The sequence below is a fragment of the Anolis carolinensis genome, chromosome 4 (genome assembly GCF_035594765.1).
Source record: "Anolis carolinensis isolate JA03-04 chromosome 4, rAnoCar3.1.pri, whole genome shotgun sequence".
NCBI classification, from domain to species: Eukaryota; Metazoa; Chordata; class Lepidosauria; order Squamata; family Dactyloidae; genus Anolis; species Anolis carolinensis.
In genome coordinates, this window is record NC_085844.1 from 18072627 (window position 1) to 18093821 (window position 21195).

At 39.3% G+C, this 21195-nt stretch overlaps 1 protein-coding gene across 2 annotated transcripts in view; it reads left to right on the forward strand.

Moving 5' to 3' along the window:
• Positions 1-20915, forward strand: part of has2 (hyaluronan synthase 2) — a 45956-nt gene extending 25041 nt beyond the window's left edge. For both annotated transcript variants that reach the window (XM_008116919.3, XM_062980052.1), the window contains exons 2-4: positions 2381-3007; positions 14085-14186; positions 15164-20915. In XM_008116919.3, the coding sequence (XP_008115126.1) occupies positions 2381-3007; positions 14085-14186; positions 15164-16093 (1659 nt within the window). In that variant the 3' untranslated portion in view covers positions 16094-20915. The remainder of the gene's footprint in view (positions 1-2380; positions 3008-14084; positions 14187-15163) is intronic.
• The last annotated feature ends 280 nt before the right edge of the window (positions 20916-21195 follow it).

Here is a 21195-nt window from a genome sequence, read left to right on the forward strand (position 1 = left end):
CATTCAACAAGCTCCACATGGGTTGGAATCTTTCCTTTCCCAGTAGGTTCAGGCAAGAGGAAAGTGCCACAGATTCTTCTAGTTTGTGTGCTCCTATTCGTTACTAATTCTGGCCATCTTGAAGTCATTCTTGTCCACATGTGTTTCATTTTTCATTTGTAAAGTATTGGAGGGCATGAATGTGGAAATTGGCAAATATTACCTTCTTACCCCATTTGTGTGGTGAAGAATCTCCACTGGATATAAGTGCTTTTTGACTTTCTGCCTATGCATGCAAAAGCAACTATGAATGCTTCCTGGGCACAGCTCGGTCATACTGATTGTAAGGTTGTACTTTATGGAGGTCCCTAGGTAGTGGGAGAAGGAACAGTCTCTGCTCTCAGCATAATATTATTTTTCTCCCCTGGTGATCAAGGACAATTGAATGTCCTGGTGGGTCTATACAACTGGTCGGTGCGTCAGGAAGAGGAAGGTACATCTGGGAATGTTGCAGCAGCTGCTGCTGCATACCTGGGAGAAAGAAGCTTTTTCAGAAGAAAGTACTAATTCTTTCGAAATTCCCCCAAAAGTGGTGCCAGTAGATGTACCAATAGGATTCTAGCTTTCATAGACAGCTGAATTACTTGTGACTAGGTACTTTCAAGCAATGTTTCCACATTCAGTGTCTGAAAGCTCCTTATCAGAGTGGGGGTGAAGAGCACTGAGGTGTTCAGGGCTCACAATTCTGGCACCAAATTTTCTTCAGTAGGAATATTATTATGGGCAGATGTTTGGGGAGTAGAGTAGGTCACAACGCAGACTTCAAAAGCAGGCAATGCCATTATAGCGAATTGAGATACATGAGATATTATGCTATTGTTATTTTTGAAACATCAGTTGTGTCATCGCATGACAGGTCTATTGTTTATATACAAAATATAGAGGCACAACTTATCTCTATCCTGAACAAACGTCAGTATTCATATAGATTCCAAATGGGAGACATCAATCTCATCTAAATAAACACAACAGTCCAATACATTGACGGAATATCTCTGATGATTTTAAAAGTCACTTATAGATATCTTGAAGTGGCATCCGAGATTGTGGTTGTGCCAGAGAAGATATAGAGATAAGTTGTACCTCTCTATTTTGTATATAAACAATAGACCTGTCGTGTGATAACACAATTGATGTTTCAAAAATAACAATAACATAATACCTCATGTATCTTAGTTATAGATATCTGTGTTCCAAATATATTATAACAAATTGAAACATTGCCATTATTATTGTTCTTGTTCTTCTTGTTCTTGTTCTTCTTCTTCTTCTAATTATTATTATTATTATTATTATTATTATTATTATTATGTTTCTGAGATTTTGGATTTTGATTTGTGAAAAGCAAAATGTATTTCTCAAATGGAATTTTAACATATAACCACCCTGAAGAAACCAAGCAGCATCAAGCTTAGTTTGCTAGAGTCATCTCTGCAACTGCTTTTAATTGTCAAGCAACTACTTGACTCGGGCTATGCTGACCCAAGAAAACAATGCAGTGCAGGGATGATCAGTTGGAACATCTAGCACACATTCTGTTTATACCTGTAAAGTATTTTAGGGACATATTACTGGGACCTGGGCTTGCAATGGTCTCTTCTTATATGTTTGCATACAGACTTGTATAGAGGTGTAGCCATATTGTTGTTATATGCCTTCAAGTCATTTCTAACTTATGGTGACCCTATGGCAAAGATTTTCTTGGAAAGTTTTATTCAGAGGAGAGTTTTCTTTGCCTTCCTTTGAGGCAGAGAGATTGTGACTTGCATAAGTTCACCCAGTGGGCTTTCATGGTGGAGCAGGGATTCAAACCCTGATATCTAGAGCCGTAGTCCAATGCTCAAACCACTATGCCATGTTGATTCTATTTAGTTTTACATATTCCAAGTACTTAATGATTTGCGTGCTTGGTCTTGTGCCTGTTTCACAAACAGAATGTGCTTACAGACATCATACTGAAAGATTTGTTTTGCATGAAACCCCATGATAGGGTTGCCATAAGTCAGAAATATATTGAAGGCACGCTTTTTTGTTGTGTGCCTTCAAGGCATTTTTTACTTACGGCAATGCTATCATGGGGTTTCATGTAAAACTTGTCTTCCTCACTGTTTTCCAGTCATATATCCTTTCAACTCCCTTGACCACAGTTTCAAAGCTATAGTTTGTAACTTGCAGTCAGCCAAATGTTAGTTAGCAGCCACTCCCACATCTTGGTCAGCATCCCCAATGATGAGGATTGATGGGAGTTGTGTTGTCAGATCCTTCCTTATTCCAACCAGATTACCCTTCTACCCTGAAGCAGTGTGTAAATTGACCATGATCTTTCTTGATCTGTTTGCAGATGCATTGCGAGAGGTTTATATGTATCTTGAGAATACTTGGAACCACGCTGTTTGGAGTATCTCTCCTCCTTGGAATCTCAGCTGCTTACATTGTGGGCTACCAGTTTATCCAAACAGACAACTATTATTTTTCCTTTGGACTCTACGGTGCTATTCTGGCATCTCACCTCATCATCCAAAGCCTGTTTGCCTTTCTTGAACACAGGAAAATGAAGCGATCTCTTGAGACCCCCATCAAGCTTAACAAAACTGTTGCCCTTTGCATTGCTGCCTACCAAGAGGATCCTGACTACTTAAGGAAATGTTTACTTTCAGTGAAAAGACTCACCTACCCCGGAATTAAAGTGATTATGGTAATCGATGGGAATTCGGAAGATGATGTTTACATGATGGACATTTTTACTGAGATCATGGGCAGGGATAGATCTGCAACTTACATCTGGCGGAATAATTTTCATCAGAGAGGCCCCGACGAGAGTGACGAGTCCCATAAAGAGAGCATGCAACACGTTACACAGCTGGTCCTGTCCAACAAAAGTGTCTGCATCATGCAGAAATGGGGCGGGAAAAGAGAAGTAATGTACACAGCATTCAAAGCGCTGGGGCGAAGTGTGGATTATGTACAGGTAGGTATGGCAAGCCTTGCCAAGTAAAACATGCCTCCCAAAGAAAGCTGGTCTTGTACATTTTGTGCCGGAAGCAGCATGGCCCATCCTAGTCCTTCTGCGAACACTGTGCTCCTTTCAGTCTCTTTTGGAAAGAGTAGGTTTGCCGGCAAAGGTCGAGCTTCCTAAATAGGGAAGACGGTTAGAGAGGCTTTGTGAATTCCTGGTCCAGTCAGTAATGAATATTGTGAATGAAATCTACAATGGCTTAGATTTTAGTGCATTTCTAACTTTCTGATGACATATAGAAAAGATCTTGTCAATTAGATATTGGGTTTAACCCACCCTATGCTTTCCTCTGAAGGAGCGATGAGAGATCTGGACAGAGTTTTTTTGTTTGCCTTGTCTAATTGCGTCAGAAGTATAGCAGTTTGACCTCACATTGAGTGCCATGGCTTATTGCTATGGAATCGTGCGATGTAGTTTTGTGAGATATTTGCCCTTCTTTGTCATAGAGCTCTGGTGCCATAGGTTAGAGCCATGGTTGTTAAAGTGGTGTCAGTTTATCATTCTGCAGTGTGGATGGCCTGGCTGTCAAAAGAGAATGTTTGCAGTGTCCTTTTGGAGAAGTGGTGGGATAAAAATGAAGTCAATTAAATTCTGAGCATGGATTCCAATTTAATGTGGTAGATTACAACTCCTGTGGCTTATGAGTTGATGGAAGCTATAATCCAACACCCCGATATTTGTGGGATCAATACCTAAAGATTCACCTATTCCTCTCTAGGAATTTGCTAAGTCTTCCAATGTGACCGTGATAATCTCTGATGAAAGCATACTGCAGAATCATCTGGAGTATCTAGAAAATTCATAGAGGGGTTATATTTTTTCGAATGTAGGTAAGTGAAAATGTGGGTTCTGCTGCTGCAGATATAGGGATTGTTCTGCATTGTAAAACATCCTCTACTGCTGTGTGGGCAGTTGTGCCAACCTCCAGATATTACTGAATTGTAATTCCTTACCGCTGGTTGCAGAGAGTTGCACAGCAAGAGTAGAGAACGACTCTATTCCTTCCACTGGATATCCAAATTTCATAATCAAAAGATAAGAATAACAAAAAGTTAAAAGTAAGAGCCTTGCATCAATTAATTTCTGGTGAGCAGAGTGAAATGCCTTTTGGACTGAACATAAGTCCCCTGGTTTTGGGGTGTTGTGTGGTTTCCAGGCTGTATGGCTGTACTCTAGCAGCATTTTCTCCTGACATTTTGCCTGCATCTGTGGTTGGCGTCTTCAGAGAATTCCCTGGTTTATTTTTATTTCTCTAAGCTTTCAGTCATTTGCTTACTTACACTGCCAACACAGCTCCCCCTTCAACCCAAGCCAAGGGATAGTAGAATTGCTGTTTTGCTTCATTCATGTCACATTTGAGTAAAAAAAAAAATCAAATTATTTTTGACAAATTTATGAATGAAGTTCCACATTTTTAAAAAGTTATCAAACTTGAATTTTAAAAAAATCCAATTACTGATAACCTGACAAAATCGAGCAGTGGAACTAAACCCCAGCAGTTACCAAGGGCTCCCAATATATAGACCGGCTAAGGAGCATTTGTAAGTCTAAACAAGAAATCACAATGCCATGTAAATTATTAAAAGCTAGCGCTTTTAAACTAAAGACCCCCAAAACTGGAGGCTCAGCATCCTCATCTCCCACTCCGCAATGACCCACGAGAAATGGAGATTTGGAAGCAGGCAACCCTAAAGTGGCAGCAAGCAGATTGCAGAAAGAATTTAGCAGTAATTGACTTGTCTCCCCATGTTTATGGCCACATTTATGTAGGATTAGATGCCACTGTATTCCCAACCATTTAACCCTGAACTTGCGGACCGAATGGTTGCAGGTTCAAATCCCGGGAGCGGAGTGAGCGACCGCTGTTAGCTCCAGCTTCTTCCAACCTAGCAGTTTGAAAACATGCCAATGTGAGTAGATCAATAGGTACTGCTCCGGTGGGAAGGTAACGGCGCTCCATGCAGTCATGCTGGCCACATGACCTTGGAGGTGTCTACGGACAACGCCGGTTCTTCGGCTTAGAAATGAAGATGAGCACCAACCCCCAGAGTCAGACATGACTGGACTTAACGTCAGGGGAAACCTTTACCTTTTACTTATCACTTTCTATTTATTTTTTTAAAACTGTCTTTTTTGTCCTTACTTTTTAAAAATCCCCTAAAAGCTTCCCAATTTGCCGGATGTATGATGGGATTCAAGGCCATGATTCATCCAGCGAGGAACTGGGAGGCCCCGTAAGGCCATAATGCAAACATATGCTCCTGCTGCTCAGAAGAGTATCTCAGAGGATTGGCAGAGTTCACAAAAATAGAGAGATTTTAAAGCTCTATAAAAACTTGTTAAGAAGCAGGGGAGGGAAAGGGGTCTGGGTGGAGAGGAGAGAAGGGAGGAGGGCAGGGGGAGTTTAGAAATACAAACAAGAGCGATCCCTCAGCCAAGCAGTGTTGGCTTCAGCATATACAGCTGCATTACCTCACTCAAGGCAAAAGCTTGGCCTTTAAAGCCGCTGTGACACCGTTCACTTAAAAACGAATTAGGCAGGGCCCATTCCCCTATTTCCAAAGTACAAGCTGCAGGCAGGGATTATTCACCAGCTGTGATGTATCTGGCAGAAATTTTTTCACCCTCTCCCTTCTACTGAAAAACGAAGCGCTTACACAAAGAACCACTATTCACTCCAGCAAGCTACTTAAATTAATCACATTTTGTACCCCAACTTTCCTTCTATCAGTTTTGTGTATCTATACAGGTTGAGTATCCTTTATCCAAAATGCTTGGGACTTGAAATGTTTTGGATTTCAAATTTTGAAATTCCTTTATTTGCATATATGTACATAATATTGGAGATGAGTACAAGTCGAAACATGAAATTAATTTGTGTTTCATAGGTAAAGGTAAAGGTTTTCCCTTGACATTAAGTCTAGTTATGTCCCACTCTGAGGGGTGTTGCTCATCTCCATTTCTAAGCCGAAGAGCCGGCATTGTCCATAGATGCCTCCAAGGCCATGTGGTTGGCATGACTGCATGGAACACTGTTACCTTCCCACTAAAGCAGTACCTATTGATCTACTCACATTTGCATGTTTTTGAACTGCTAGTTTGGCAGAGGGGCCCCTGGTGGCACAGTGTGTTAAAGCGCTAAGCTGCTGAACTTGTGGACCAAAAGGTGCCAGGTTCAAATCCCGGGAGCGGAATGAGCGCCCGCTGTTAGCCCCGGCTCCTGCCAACCTAGCAGTTCGAAAACATGCAAATGTGAGTAGATCAATAGGTACCGCTCCAGCAGGAAGGTAACGGTGCTCCATGCAGTCATGCCAGCCACATGACCTTGGAGGTGTCTACGGACAACGCCGGCTCTTCAGCTTAGAAATGGAGATGAGCACCAACCCCCAGAGTCGGTCACGACTGGACTTAACGTCAGGGGAAAACCTTTACCTTACTAGTTTGGCAGAAGCTGGGGCTAACAGTGGGAGCTCATCCCACTCCCCTGATTCAAACCGCCGGCCCTTCGGTCAATAAGTTCAGCAGCTCAGCAGTTTAATCCGCTGCGTCACCAAGGGCATATATGCTTTATATACGCTTTATATGGATAACATAAAGGTAATTGCATATAAGATTTGTAATAATTTTATGCATGTAATCAAGGTTGTGGGCACCAAACAATTAAAAAGCAATAATGTCCCTATCTCAGCCACCCATGTGGATAATTTCAGATGTTTTTGGATAATGGATGTTCAACCTGTACATAACTATGGTTCTTATATCTCAAAGCTTGGCTTTGAGTCTTGTTTTCATGGATTATCTCCAAATTCTCCAGTTTTGATGAGTTCACCTTTCAACAAGAGGAAAGGGCTGCATGTTAATCTCCAATTCAGTTAGTAGAGAAGCAGTTTGATACATGTTTCGAGACTTAATTGATGTATTGCTTTAACTTGCAAAGGATTTATAGGGCTCTTTGTATTTACTCTCTCAGCGTTCTCCTTCCCTCCCAGCCATTGTAGTGCCAGGGCTTCTCTTCCACTGTGCTCTGCATCCACATTCTGGCTAAATTAGCACGTAGGCTAGGTTCAAATGTCAAGAAAAGTGATTTCACCTAAACATTAGGAAAAATTTCCTGGTGGTAAAAGCTGTTTGACAAGTGGAATACATTACCTTAGTGTGTGGTGGAATCTCTTTCTCTGGAGGTTTATAAAAGTTTTAGAGCACAAACATTAATTAATGCCCAAGTAGCACATCTACAAAACATATCTATGATTGATTTGTGGAATATATATTTTCTTTATTACTACAAAAATGGGCTGGAATCTTGTTGGGTGGTGAGTCAACATGCAAGTAAACACAAGAAATGGAAAAATCATAGGTTTCAGGTCACTGTTCCCCTACCTACCTGCAAGTTCTCTTCATAAGCTTGTGAAAAGGGTTATTAGATAGTGGTTCTCAGCTTTTGCCTTTCCAGATTTTTATGGACTTCATTTTCCAGAAACCCTGGTCATTGGCCGTCCTGGTTGGGGCTTCTGGATGTTGAAGTCCAAAACATCTCAAGAACGTAAAGTTAGGAACCACTGGAAGAAGAAACCAAAATTAATCAAAAGTCAATCAGTGAGCTCTATGGCTGAAAATAACTTTCATCCCAAGCCTCCCTTATTTAAATCCAAAGTATTCCAAAAATGGTATATATATATATATATATATATATATATATATATATATATATATATATATTCCTGAATGTCGAGAAGCCCAGTTGAGAAGAATTCTGGCCTAGTAGGAAAATTCATTTTGGCACTTATTTGGCATAAAATTCACATGTGGTCATTTGTGCAGAAAATAACATACATATATAGGGAATATATATATATTCTCTGCATATAAAATACTGGTTTCTGCACAGAAAATGTGTGTAAAAAACCACGTGTGAATTTTGCACAGGATGAGTGCAAAAAATCATTGAAAGCTGCTTGGTTCTTGAAGACTTTCTCACAGCTTCCTTTGGGAAAAAAAGTATTAAATGGGAATTACATCCGAAAGAACTACATCCCTAAAATCTAGTGGCCAGATTTTCACACTGGCTCTGTTATCATGTTTCAGTTAATAAAAAAGCCTTGTCCAATTTATCCTTCTGGCCTCTCTTGATTTCCCACACTCTTGGCAGGGATGGAGTTTCTCTCATGTATGGATTCTCATGATATTTAATGCTCTAGACATTTTCCCATACCTCTGGAGTGAGCAAATGAGTCTTCCTACCTACTTATTACAAATGTATCTTTTCTCTGATGCTCGTCCCATTTCTACAGCCATTTATCAATTAACTTTTGGTAGGGATTTTATGGTGTGTGTGTGTGTGTGTGTGTGTGTGTGTATTCTAAAAGCACCAGATCCCATCTGATCTGGAAAGCTATGCAGGGTAAGCTGTTGTTAGTACCTGGATGGGAGAACACCAACAAATACCAGGTGCTGTAGATGTATTTCAGAGGAAGAATCTGGCAAAACCACCTCTTGAGTGTTTCTTAACTTAGAAACCTGTGAAATTAATGGGGCCTTCATAAGTCAACTGGCAACATAGCAAAGGGTTGTATGACAAAGCCCACCAGTGGCACTTTCCCACATCAGACAAAATATGTCTTATCTAGGAATTTTCTGTGTCCTTCCGCCATCTTTATGATATGCTTCCACAGGAAACCCGCTCAGAATTTGGTAGGTTCTCCAGAATGACTCTATGGTACCTTCTGGTGGAAACTGTTCATTTCAGTAAAGTTCATTGTTACATTTTCCTGTTTCCACAGCAAGTTCATAAGATACAGGGACTGTACTGTATTTAAAAGATATGGTCTAATGTTCTTAGTTAAAGAAAAAAGGATATGTTTCCTCACCTTTTGAGGACTTAACTTATTTTAGCTGAGTTCAAAGAAATCAAGCCCAAGACCAGATGTCTCAATGTAGGCATGATAAGCTGGCAAGAATGTCATGCCTCTGTGAGAAATCTCATCTCCAGATGAAGTGTGAGATGCCAAGGAGTTTTCTCTCTATTATGTCCTCTGCAATTTGAGCAAAAATGTCTTTTTTCCTTTGTAAAACTAACAACAGTATACGTCACACACCACGTCAGAAGGGAAAGGTTGATTGCTCACAAAAATACTATTAGCCCATCCATTACATTTATTTTTCTAAAGGCAATACAACAAGGCAGCAGTTATCGTAGTTTCAAACTTTGCACATTTGCAAAAATGCACAAAAATGGGACTCGTAAAGGAGCAAATATCCTCAGAGGCCAACAGCAACTGTTAAAATCTTGCCATCGCACAGCAAAGAGAAACAAAAATATTTGCACTTTCTTATTTAGATCTAAGCACAAACTGGGCTGCAATTTACATTGCTAATTTTAGCACGCTTATATGTACGTATGTGTGCATGCATGGAACTTAAGAATGGCCACTGTACTTGCTTTTTGAAGGGAACACTTTCCGATTTGACCTTTTAAAATGTTTTATTTATTATAATGCTTTTCTTTATTAGTTATTCTTAATGGCATTTTTTGCCATTCAGAGTACAATGTAGAAGTAGGACTAGATCTGATGGTTTGACATTCAAGGAGAGGAGATTTTGATTGAAGGAACTTCCTGACATATTAGGAAGTGGAACCGATTGCCTAGAGAGGTTGTTGGGTCTCCTTCAATTGTACTATTGGAACGCCTTCTTCATGGGGCTACCCTCTAAAATATTTAGAGGTTAAACAAAATGCAAAGAGTGCTTGCCACACTGTTCTGCTCTCCGGCATGCTCTTCAGAGACCACATATTCATACCCTTCAACTGTCCCCATTTGGCATGTTCAGTCTCAGTTATTTATTCCTTTTTCTTCAGCTTCTTTAAAAAGTCTCAGGGTGCATAATGCAATCTGACACCAATTTTACTACCGTGGCTCAATGCTATGGAATCATGGGAGTTGTAGTTTTACAAGATCTGTAGGCTTTTCTGCCAAAGAGTGTTGGTGCCTCACCGAATGATAACTCCCAGGATCTCATAGCATTGTGACATGGTAACTAAAGTGGTTTCAAACTGCATTCATTCTACAGCATGGACACACCCTCAGTTTCTTTCCTCCTCTAACTTTCAATATACAGTAGAGTCTCACTTATCCAACATAAACGGGCCGGCAGAACGTTGGATAAGTGAATACGTTGGATAATAAGGAGGAATTAAAGAAAAGCCTATTAAACTTCAAATTAGGTTATGATTTTACAAATTAAGCACCAAAACATCATGTCATACAACAAATTTGACAGAAAAAGTAGTTCAATACGCAGTAATGCTATGTAGTAATTACTGTATTTATGAATTTAGCACCAAAATATCACAATGTTTTAAAAACATTGACTACAAAAATGCGTTGGATAATCCAGAACGTTGGATAAGTGAGACTCTACTGTACTTCCATTCTCACAAAGTGAGTTCAAAGAACAAAAATAACTTGCCCTCAATTATCCCAGAAGAGAGGAGAGGAGGGGGAGTAATCCCAACAGACTTAGGCAAAAGCAAGCTAGTGCAGCATTTTCCTATTTGAGTATTCTTCAACATTGACAACATTTGCAATTTGAGCTGCACATCTGTTCATCTACGAAATGTTGTAAGATGTGTTATACCTTGTAGTCAGCTAACCTTAGGGCTTGGAAGGGTCTTGAACCCTGATCTGATTCCAACACTTGCTCTTAAAGTGAGACAGTAAGTTTTTGCCTTTAGGGACTTTATCCCACGGGTTTATGGTTCTATTTCCACATAATTCAGAAATAGAGTCCCATGGGAGTCCCACAGAGGCCAGCATATGATGTAAGGGCCCTTTCGATGGGAGTATGTGGGACTCCATTTCCACAGCACATGAAAAGGAAATCCTAAACAAATCTTCAGGGGTCAGGTAATACCCAACTCCAAATGAAGAAAAGTGGGAGAAAGTGGGGGAAAGATGGGCATCAACACGGTAAGGACATAGGCCATCCCAGAAGACAGGGAAAGATGGGAGGGAATGGGTTAAGATGGTTCCCATTCCTTTTCTCCTGCTCATGGGATGAAGTCCTAGGTCACACTCAGCCTACCTCTACCCCTACCCTCAATGCCACACATGTAATCTCTAGATCCACTCCAACCCCATTTTTTTTAGTCCCCAAATGGAGAATCACATGTCCTTAAATTCCAAGGGACTGTGAGTCTATTAAGCTTATTTCCCTCATGAACTTTTTTTTAAAGAAAAGGCTTTTTTAACATGCTTTACCTGTTTTGAAAAAATGGATATGTCTGTCCTCTAAAGACAGGAAATGGAAGCCCTGACCTGTCTTCAGCTGCCCACCTTTGAGAAAGTGGTAACTCCAGGTAATATCCATTGAGCATTTTCTCTCACCTAAATGAGAAACCCTCCTCTTATGCCTCACTAAACATGCATAGCTTCCCTTGGGTTGTCTTCAAGACTACAGCTGCTCATTAACACTTGACTCATATTTACAATAATTATTGGAAGTTTTTCCCCCAAAAAAGAAGAAAGCAAGTGCCAACACAGTCCTTTAAAACAATATGAGCATATAACACAGCATATGTAATAACAGACTGAACAAAATTAAATGCTAAGAAAAGGAGTAAGTGATTATGAGAAACAGTTCTGGATGAGTGCTTTTGATCACAGAAATTCATGAAAAACAAGTTCAAAGGGATCCGGATGGCAGAATAAACTTGGGATCTAATCTCACTGTCTTGCATGAATGGGTATACCTTCTTGGAGTAATAAAGTACTATCATATTTCTTCCTAGGTCCTCTGCCAAGTTGTATATGTGTCTGTAGGTTTGCTCCCCTCCCTGTTAGGATAGAAGAAAATGTTTGAACTGGGGACATAACATATCCATCCATTTTTCTTTTGTCATGCGGATGAAGGGAAAGAGTAGAACATCATAATTTTCAATTTATGGCAATGCTAAGGTGAACCTATAATGGGGCTTTCTGGGGTTGGGAGTGTGCGGCTTGCCCAAACTTACTGGGTTTCCATGACTAAGCGGGAAATTGAACCTTGGGCTCCTGGGTCCAATTCTCAAACCACTACCCCATGCTGGCTCATTTCTCCCCATACATATACTCTATGCCCCATTTTTCTTAATTAAAACAAAATAAATATTCCTGATTCTGGGATCAAATGTTTTTCCAATTATTTAAATAAATAAGATGAAACCATAGTCAAGCATCTTGTAGCCTGTCATATATTGCTGAAATGCAATTCCCATTAAACCTACCCAGCAAAGCCAAATGTGAGGATTAGGGGAGTCAACACCTAACAATATTTGGAAGTCACACCTTGCCCAATCTTTCTTTGTAACCATGGTAGCTACTTTACTATTTCATTAACATGAAATTACACTTCTTTGGTTCAATTATGGTTCAGTTAGGAAAGAGTTTCTGGGGCCACTTCTACACTGATTGACCATTTAATGGAGTTTGAAGCTAGCTGCTAACTGGGGTGGCCAGGCAACAAACGTCTACCAAGACACATGAAAGAAAGACCTCAATCTGCCATTCGGATCCCTTTGAATTTGCATTTCATGAATCTCTGTGATCAAAGACTGATTCCATCTGTGATCTGCGGTTTATGTAATCACAACTTGGGCCTCAAGCTGGTTCCAGGATTTCCTGTGTAAACAATTTTCTTCAATACCAGTTTGAAACTGCATTATATAGTCAATGTAGATGGGACTTAGGAGGTAACTTTGCTAGTTACTTTAAAAGTACTAATACAGTAGAGTCTAGTAATACAGTAGAGTACTAATACAGTAGAGATTAAGGAAAAGCCTATTAAACATCAAATTAGGTTATGATTTTAAAATTAAGCACCAAAACATCATGTTTAACAACAAATTTGACAGAAAATGTAGTTTAATACGCAGTAATGCTATGTAGTAATTACTGTATTTACGAATTTAGAACCAAAATATCACGATGTATTGAAAACATTGACTACAAAAATGTGTTGGATAATCCAGAACGTTGGATAAGTGAGACTCTACTGTATCAAAATTTCACAGATAGTGTTTTTTACAATAAGTTGACTAAAATGTGGGATAGTGACAGAACTCTGAAAGAGTGGGTTTGACTCCTATGAAAATGTGTGTCTTTTGAATTCTTGTCATTTGGAATTCAAGTACAGTAGAGTCTCACTTATCCAAGCCTCACTTATCCAAGCCTCTGGATAATCCAAGCCATTTTTGTAGTCAATGTTTTCAATATATCATGATATTTTGGTGCTAAATTAATAAATATAGTAATTACAACACAACATTACTGCGTATTGAACAACTTTTTCTGTCAAATTTGTTGTATAACATGAAGTTTTGGTGCTTAATTTGTAAAATCATAACCTAATTTGATGTTTAATAGGCTTTTCCTTAATCCCTCCTTATTATCCAAGATATTCGATTATCCAAGCTTCTGTCGGTCCGTTTAGCTTGAATAAGTGAGACTCTACTGTATTGCCATGCACAGGGTTTCTATGAAGTGTTCCATCCTTGGGAGCTTGAAATCCAATTCCTTCTTTGGACCACACAGAATTTTTCAGATCCCATATTATTTGATTTGTTGATCAACCCTTGAGTGTTTGGTAAGCAGCAAAACAGTTTTACAACCTCATCATATGTGGCAAATTTTGGCAGCAATTCCAGTTGTGCTGCAGCTTTGCCATGGAGCCCGCAGGTGCCCACTATATATGGGAGAAATACTTCCGGGGCGCCTCCAGGGCAAAACTCTGGCAGATCTGCTACAATTCCAGTGGCTCATGTATAAGGTAGTTATTTACCAAGTTTTGTTTATCTGTCTGCTGGGAACATGGTTTGCAAATATGGGGGGCAGCTGTATTTTTATATAGTTGGCCTTCCACATTGTGGGAGTGGAGGGTGAAACTTTGCTTTTGAAAAATCAGCAGTAGACCATATTCAGTTGCTTCTAGATTTTCTTGTAACAGACCTAAGACTGATATCTATATTAACTCTATGTTTCTTTCTTGTGGACAGGTATGCGATTCTGATACGATGCTTGATCCAGCTTCATCAGTGGAAATGGTAAAGGTTTTAGAAGAAGATCCAATGGTTGGAGGTGTTGGGGGAGATGTTCAGGTGAATACAAACAACTTTTCTGATGTCTCAAACTTTGCATCATTTCTTCCATTTATGGACACTTTTCAACTTTTGCAAAGGTTTATCTCCATGTGGGGAAGTGGCCCATTTTATTTACTTGTTTAACTGGATTTCTATTCCACAAACAGAAGCTGGGGCATCTTACAATAAGGGAACACCATAAAGTGAATAAAAACACATACAACTTAAAAGAAGGACAAATAAAAGAAACATATGTATTTCTATTTATTAATATATTAATTCGTACACAAGAGTTTTTTCTTATTTTTCCCTGCCTTTGAAACCTATCCAGTGTCAGGCACATAGGTATGTAAACCAGTTGGAGAAACTCTTTAAAGCATAATATATCTAGTTTCTTAAATATGGGCATCATGATTTTCTATGGCGAGAAGATGAAGACTGATACATGGCATATGTTCTGTATCTCAAAAACTAGAGCTGATAGGAAAAACTGCTGCTATTTTTGGAATCAGCTTAATTTGCAGTTCTCAGTATCTCTGTGGATGCCTTATTGTAGAAGGGAAACATGTTGAGTACAAAGAATAGATGTAGGTTGATGCACAATTTCTGAATTACTGCTGCATATGAACAATTTCACAAATATATGTGATATTAAAAGGCAAAGGTTTCCCCCTGACATTAAGTCCAGTTGTGTCCAACTCTGGGGGTTGTGCTCATCTCCATTTCTAAGCTGAAGAGCCAGTGTTGTCCGTAGACACCTCCAAGGTCATGTGGCCGGCATCACTTCATGGATAGCTGTGATATTATTATTACACATATGCAAAGCAAAATAAAGTACATGAAAATATATGGAGAATAAGAGGACAAACTATTTAAAATAATATCATTGGCATTGTTTTTGTCATGTTGACATTATGACCTTCAAAAAGCCTATCCTACATTCTTTTTCTGAGGAATTAATTTTCAAACTTCCTTTCCATTTTGGCTTCTTGCAGATTTTGAACAAATACGATTCATGGATCTCCTTCCTCAGCAGCGTCAGATACTGGATGGCGTTTAATATCGAAAGAGCTTGCCAATCCTACTTTGGCTGTGTCCAGTGCATCAGCGGACCTTTGGGGATGTACAGGAACTCCTTGCTCCATGAATTTGTGGAGGATTGGTACAATCAAGAATTCATGGGCTCTCAGTGTAGTTTTGGAGATGATAGACATCTCACCAACCGAGTCCTGAGCCTTGGCTATGCAACAAAATACACCGCTCGATCCAAGTGCCTTACCGAAACACCTATAGAATATCTTAGGTGGTTGAACCAACAGACCCGTTGGAGTAAATCCTATTTCCGAGAGTGGCTATACAATGCAATGTGGTTCCACAAGCATCATTTGTGGATGACTTACGAAGCGGTCATCACTGGGTTCTTCCCATTTTTTCTCATTGCCACCGTCATCCAGCTTTTCTACCGAGGGAAGCTATGGAACATCCTCCTTTTCCTGTTAACTGTTCAGCTTGTGGGCCTTATCAAGTCTTCCTTCGCCAGCTGCCTTAGAGGAAACATTGTCATGGTGTTCATGTCCCTTTACTCAGTGTTGTACATGTCAAGTTTACTTCCAGCCAAGATGTTCGCCATTGCCACAATAAACAAGGCGGGATGGGGCACATCGGGGAGGAAAACCATTGTGGTCAACTTCATTGGACTCATCCCTGTGTCCGTATGGTTTACAATCCTCTTAGGTGGTGTTATTTTCACTGTATACAAGGAATCCAAAAAGCCATTTTCTGAATCAAAACAGACAGTGCTGATTATTGGTACGATACTTTACGCCTGTTACTGGGTGATGCTTTTGACTTTGTACTTGGTTCTTATCACCAAATGTGGACGGCGGAAGAAAGAACAACAGTATGACATGGTGCTCGACGTATGATTTGACCACTGTGTCTTTATTATTTTTTAATATTCTTTTTTTTTCTGGCTGCCCATGGGAAAGTTTTTCGAATGACCCGGTCAGGTTTCAGATGGCCTGAGGATGAACTTTCTAGTGTTTGTGGCACTGAATTTGATATCATCAAGGGAAAAAAAGATCACTGCTGCTTGGAAACGAACATGAACAAATTCATGACCATGCCAAAGCAAAATAATAATAATAACAATAATAATAATAAATGTGATTGTGCCTTTTGGGGGAGGGGGGAGGGGGAAAATCACATAGATTCAACCCATCCCTATGGGTGGTCTTTGATGATGCACTTTCTTCTGTTTTGCGTATGCCCAAAAGTGTTAACGTCCTCTATATACCTCATTGGTCACGCTCATGATGTGGATGGACGAGGAAGAAAGGGAGTTTAGGAGACACAAGCAAAGGATCTGATAACCGCTTGCAACCTAATTTATGAACTTCTTGTTGTTCTGTGATTTTTCTAGGAAGGCCTTTTTGTGAGTTTGGGTGTGTATGTGTGTGTGTGTAAGTCTGTGTGTGTTAGGCTGCCAATTGTTAATTCCAAAGTCAATTTTTTTATAAAGTTTGATGACCAAGTTGTATTTTTATATAATTGTAATTATTTGTCTCTGTTTACTTTTTACACCAGTTTTTTTTAAAAAAAGAATCTCATATTTTATATTTCTGCCAAAAAGTACACTTCTTCCCTCCTCCATCAACTTCTCAGTCTTTTCTTTTTTTCTAAACAAGTTTTGAGTAATCCCTCCTTTAAAACGAAACAAAGCAAAAACTCTGGCCTACAATGTGAAAATGGATACAGGTTTTTTTTCACAATTGAAAGAATAAAATGTTTCGCTGTACTTTTAAAAATGATGAATGGCTATTTCTGTGAAAGTATTTAAATGTGTGCTTTTATTTTCATTTGGGATGAAAAATTCCAAGTTAGGTTTCGAAGGCAAAAATCTTTTTGTACAAACATGAGCCCAGTCTTCCAGGAAGTTCTTCTGCATAGACTGCCATTGAAATGAATGGGAATATTAGTGAGACTTGCAATGAAACATTGCAATGTGAAGTGCTTTTTGGCAAGGCTCTGACCCGTGTGCCCTTTACCAATATACTCCACACCCTGTCCTGTTTTATAACTTCCCCATATTTCTCCAGAATAATTTCATTGCTACTGGGCATGTATTGTGCTCTTTGACCACTTGGCTTTCCAGTTTCCAAATGTTAATGTGAGCGTGTAAAAATGTGCAAAATAGCTTCCTGGGGAATTGAGCCCATTAAGGCCAACGGGATGGATGTGTGCAATCTCTTTCCCCAGAAATGTTGTATGAGGGAATATGACTTCTGTCAGATGGTGCACATTTAGGGATTTAACCCATGCCTTAATAGTTCTTTCAATCCATAAAGAATATGGGGCCCAATGCAATGTCTCCCACATTTTATGAATTCCTCCTTGCCCCAACCTGGTATTGATCACTTTACTTGCTAATCCTTCTTTCCCATCACTTGAACAGTGTTGCTATTGAGTGAATTTCTTGTTTTTTTGTTTGTTTTAGAGCCCTTTCTCACTATATAACTATATGCTATTTTTCTGCTGTAAGTGTCATGGCTGCATCTTACAGAACCCTGAGGACTATAAATTTATGAGAGCCTATGAAAATGAAAAATCGTGAATAACTGAATTGTTGGGGGTTTTTTTTACCTGAGGAACATCTTCTTAGGAATGTATAGGTCCCCCAGCATGATTCTATGGCCACCTTTTGTTGGAAGCTGTCCATAGAATTGCATTGGATGACCTAGAAATTCCGAAGGATGTCATCTCTAGGGATCCCTAGATCCTCCAACATGACTGGAGAAAGTTGACTGGAGTCACACTGGAAGACCTAGAGATTACTAGACAGATTGTTTTCATCGAATCCATTTATGATGAAATCTTCAAAAGTCAAACCTGCCAATATGCAGGTAAAGCTGTAATCCACCCTAATGAACCCCCCCCCCCCCCAAGGACTTCATAGGAAGTTGTCATGGCAGTTGAAGCAGAATCGCCATGCTATAATTGTGTACGTTGGAAGGATCTCCCATGACTTGGTGAAATTTGTATTTGGAGCAAGTTGGAAAGTCCTTCATGTAAATGATTTCAGCTTCAGGATTATTTCCCAGGCCTGGTCAGATGCAGGCTACAGGTTGCAGAATAGATTGCCTCACTTCAAAATACAGGACCCCCCCCCCCCCCACATCTCAATAATCTCTTATGTAAAAAGGACACTGCAATCTTAACTTTGTCCATAGGGTTAAGGTTATTGCACAGCTGTGGAACTTATCTTGCCTTCCAGATGTTGCTGGTCTGCAAAACTCAGCAGCCCTGGTCAGCAGAGTCAATGGTGAGGTATACCAACACGATCTGAACCCCATAGTGATATGCTGTTTGATCATATTAATTTTTAAAACCAGTACATTTTTAATAAATTGGGAAGCATTTAAAAATGGCATCTCCCAAATTGTACATTCTAATATTCTCTTGTCCAAAATCAACCATCTTATTTTATATTATTTAAAAGAGTAAAATTATCAGGAACGCAGACCTTCTGAACTGGAAACCATACATCTGTAGTTAATTGTGAAAAGAACAGCATAAGCTCAAAGGCACAGGTTTAGGTTGGGGGTTAAATTCAGTGCTAACTAAAGGACAGAGCCCTTCAAGTCAATGAGGCTTGTATTCATCATGACCCATTCATATTCTGTTTATTCCACTGGATCAATGCTAAGTCTGGACCTAACCTCTTTGTATTATTTCCTATTTCTCTCTTGTCCACTTATGATGATTTCTCCCATTTATTCCAATGTATGGAGCAGCTCCTGTTATTCACAGAAGTGAATGCTAAAACTCTATAGGTAGAAAAGAATCCCATTGACATTCAATGAACTCCTGCACCAGTAAAGGACTGAATTATCGGGGAAAGTTATTTACAAATAATCCTATGGCACCACAAAGATCTGAACCATTTACATCATATAACTTTCTTGCATCTATCCATCTTTCCAAACACTCACTTCACTCATAAGAGTTCCTCTATATTTTGCAGACAAAAGTAGCCCCACATTCTTAGATCTCTGGGTTGCAGATATATGAGCTCTTGAGTGATGCTGTAATATTGTTAACAAAGATCTCAAATTACAAAATGTTCATATTTCTCAACCCAATATTTTACTTATAGTAGTGTATGCTTCTGAATGTTTAAAACTGGAATTAAGCCACCTGACTAGTCAACTGAGTGACAACAGTCCCTTCCAAGGGAAAACAAGGATCAAAAAAGTATGAAAAGATAAAGAGTCTGGGGGCAATTCCCTTCCCAAGTGGTTTACTTGATGGCAAATCCAAACACTAGCTGGAATCCTGCACCAGGAGATGTATGTCTGTGTAGCTATGTCTCCACAGCTTACATATCCTGTTACTACCCATCCAAAGCCCCACAATTTAAGTGACACTGTCTCCCTCTTGTCATTTCAATGCCATTGGAGAGCAGGGCATGTCTCCAGCCATTTCCCTGTAGGTGGATCCATTACAACAGGTATCTGCAAGAACTTCAGGGGATCCTTGGAAGGTTTCTCTAGATGGCCCTTGCAGCACAGCCAGCTACAGGAAATTATTTGGACATCTCTTATCTTCTTGGTCTCTGGTAACATGAAAATGCGTCACTTAAAAGGTGAATTTTAGGTGGGGGTACTTGGTCATTGTATAAGACTAAGCAATACAGAATTCTAGTCTCTACAATGACCAAAATGGTTGCAATAGCCAAAGCTGGACTTATGCTGTTGTAACTCACTAACAGGATCCCTGTCATAATAACACTTTAATCCCATTGAAATTAATGGGGCAAGGCAGTCATGATTGATACTATTATTAATCCTATTGATTTATATAGGATGACAGTTAATCAGGACTAGCTGGCCCCATTCTTTTTGATGAAACTTGAATGCTGCTGGCTTCTAGGACAATCCTATATGTGTCTACTCAGAAACAAACCCCAATGAGTTCATAGAGTTTAATTTCACAGCCACGGTCTGGATTTAACACAACAGTAGGTAGGAATGACTTTGTTGTAGAAACTCCCTGTGTCTGCTTCTCTCATTGATGCAATTGGTAGGCAGATGAGTTCGTTTTTATACACCACTCATATTCCCCTCTTTTCCTCTGCCAACAAATAGACGTCTGGTTTTGGAAAAGGAAAAGCTGGGTCCCAGTTCCTGCATAGGAAAAGTGAGATAATATTAATTCCTAAGAAAATTTGTGAAGAAATGAAAGAATGTCAATAAGGTTACAAATCCATATTCTTTAGGATCTGTGCATGGAGAAAACACTGTGGTAAAATCTTTGTTCTCCATGGAATGCAGCTATGAAATTGACTTTTTCCTCTGCTGTGGAATTTGTAGCACACTTGCTACCTTCTGCCTGACTGAGGAAAGTGTTTGCTTGAAAATTTGCCTTAAAGGATGCTCACAATTGGGATGAGAGGGGAGTGGAGATGGAGCCTTTTTGGTGACCTGGCGAATCAGTATTAAACGTTTTAAGAACAAAAAGAAGCAAAGGACAAAAATGGGGAAAAAAAGAAACTTGACTTTTGCCTTTCTAACTATTTATATTGTATAAGTTATAGCTTTGGGGTTAACGCCGTTCAAGTGTCAGATAAAACTCATTCTATAAAAGATTGAATTAATTGCCTATATTTATTTTAGCAATTATTCAATGCATTTCAAGTATAGGTTGTTTAGTACAATTGTTACTTTAATAAAGAAAATATTTTTGATATGACTGTGAGCATTTTTTGTTCTTGGCAGAGCTGAGTATATAAGCTGCAATATCTGGAGAAATATTATCATAAGGTATTGGTTTGCCTAGTCTAACATGTTCTAACTTCAGTTTGGCTTAAAGGACCTTATCACACACACACACCCCTCAGAAAATGCATTTTTAAGTAGATATCCCATAATTTAAGAATGCTAGATGAGAACTGGATACCTACTCACTTCATCTCACACACTTATTTTCTTTCTGTATCTAATAAAATAATACTCGTTGGACATATCAC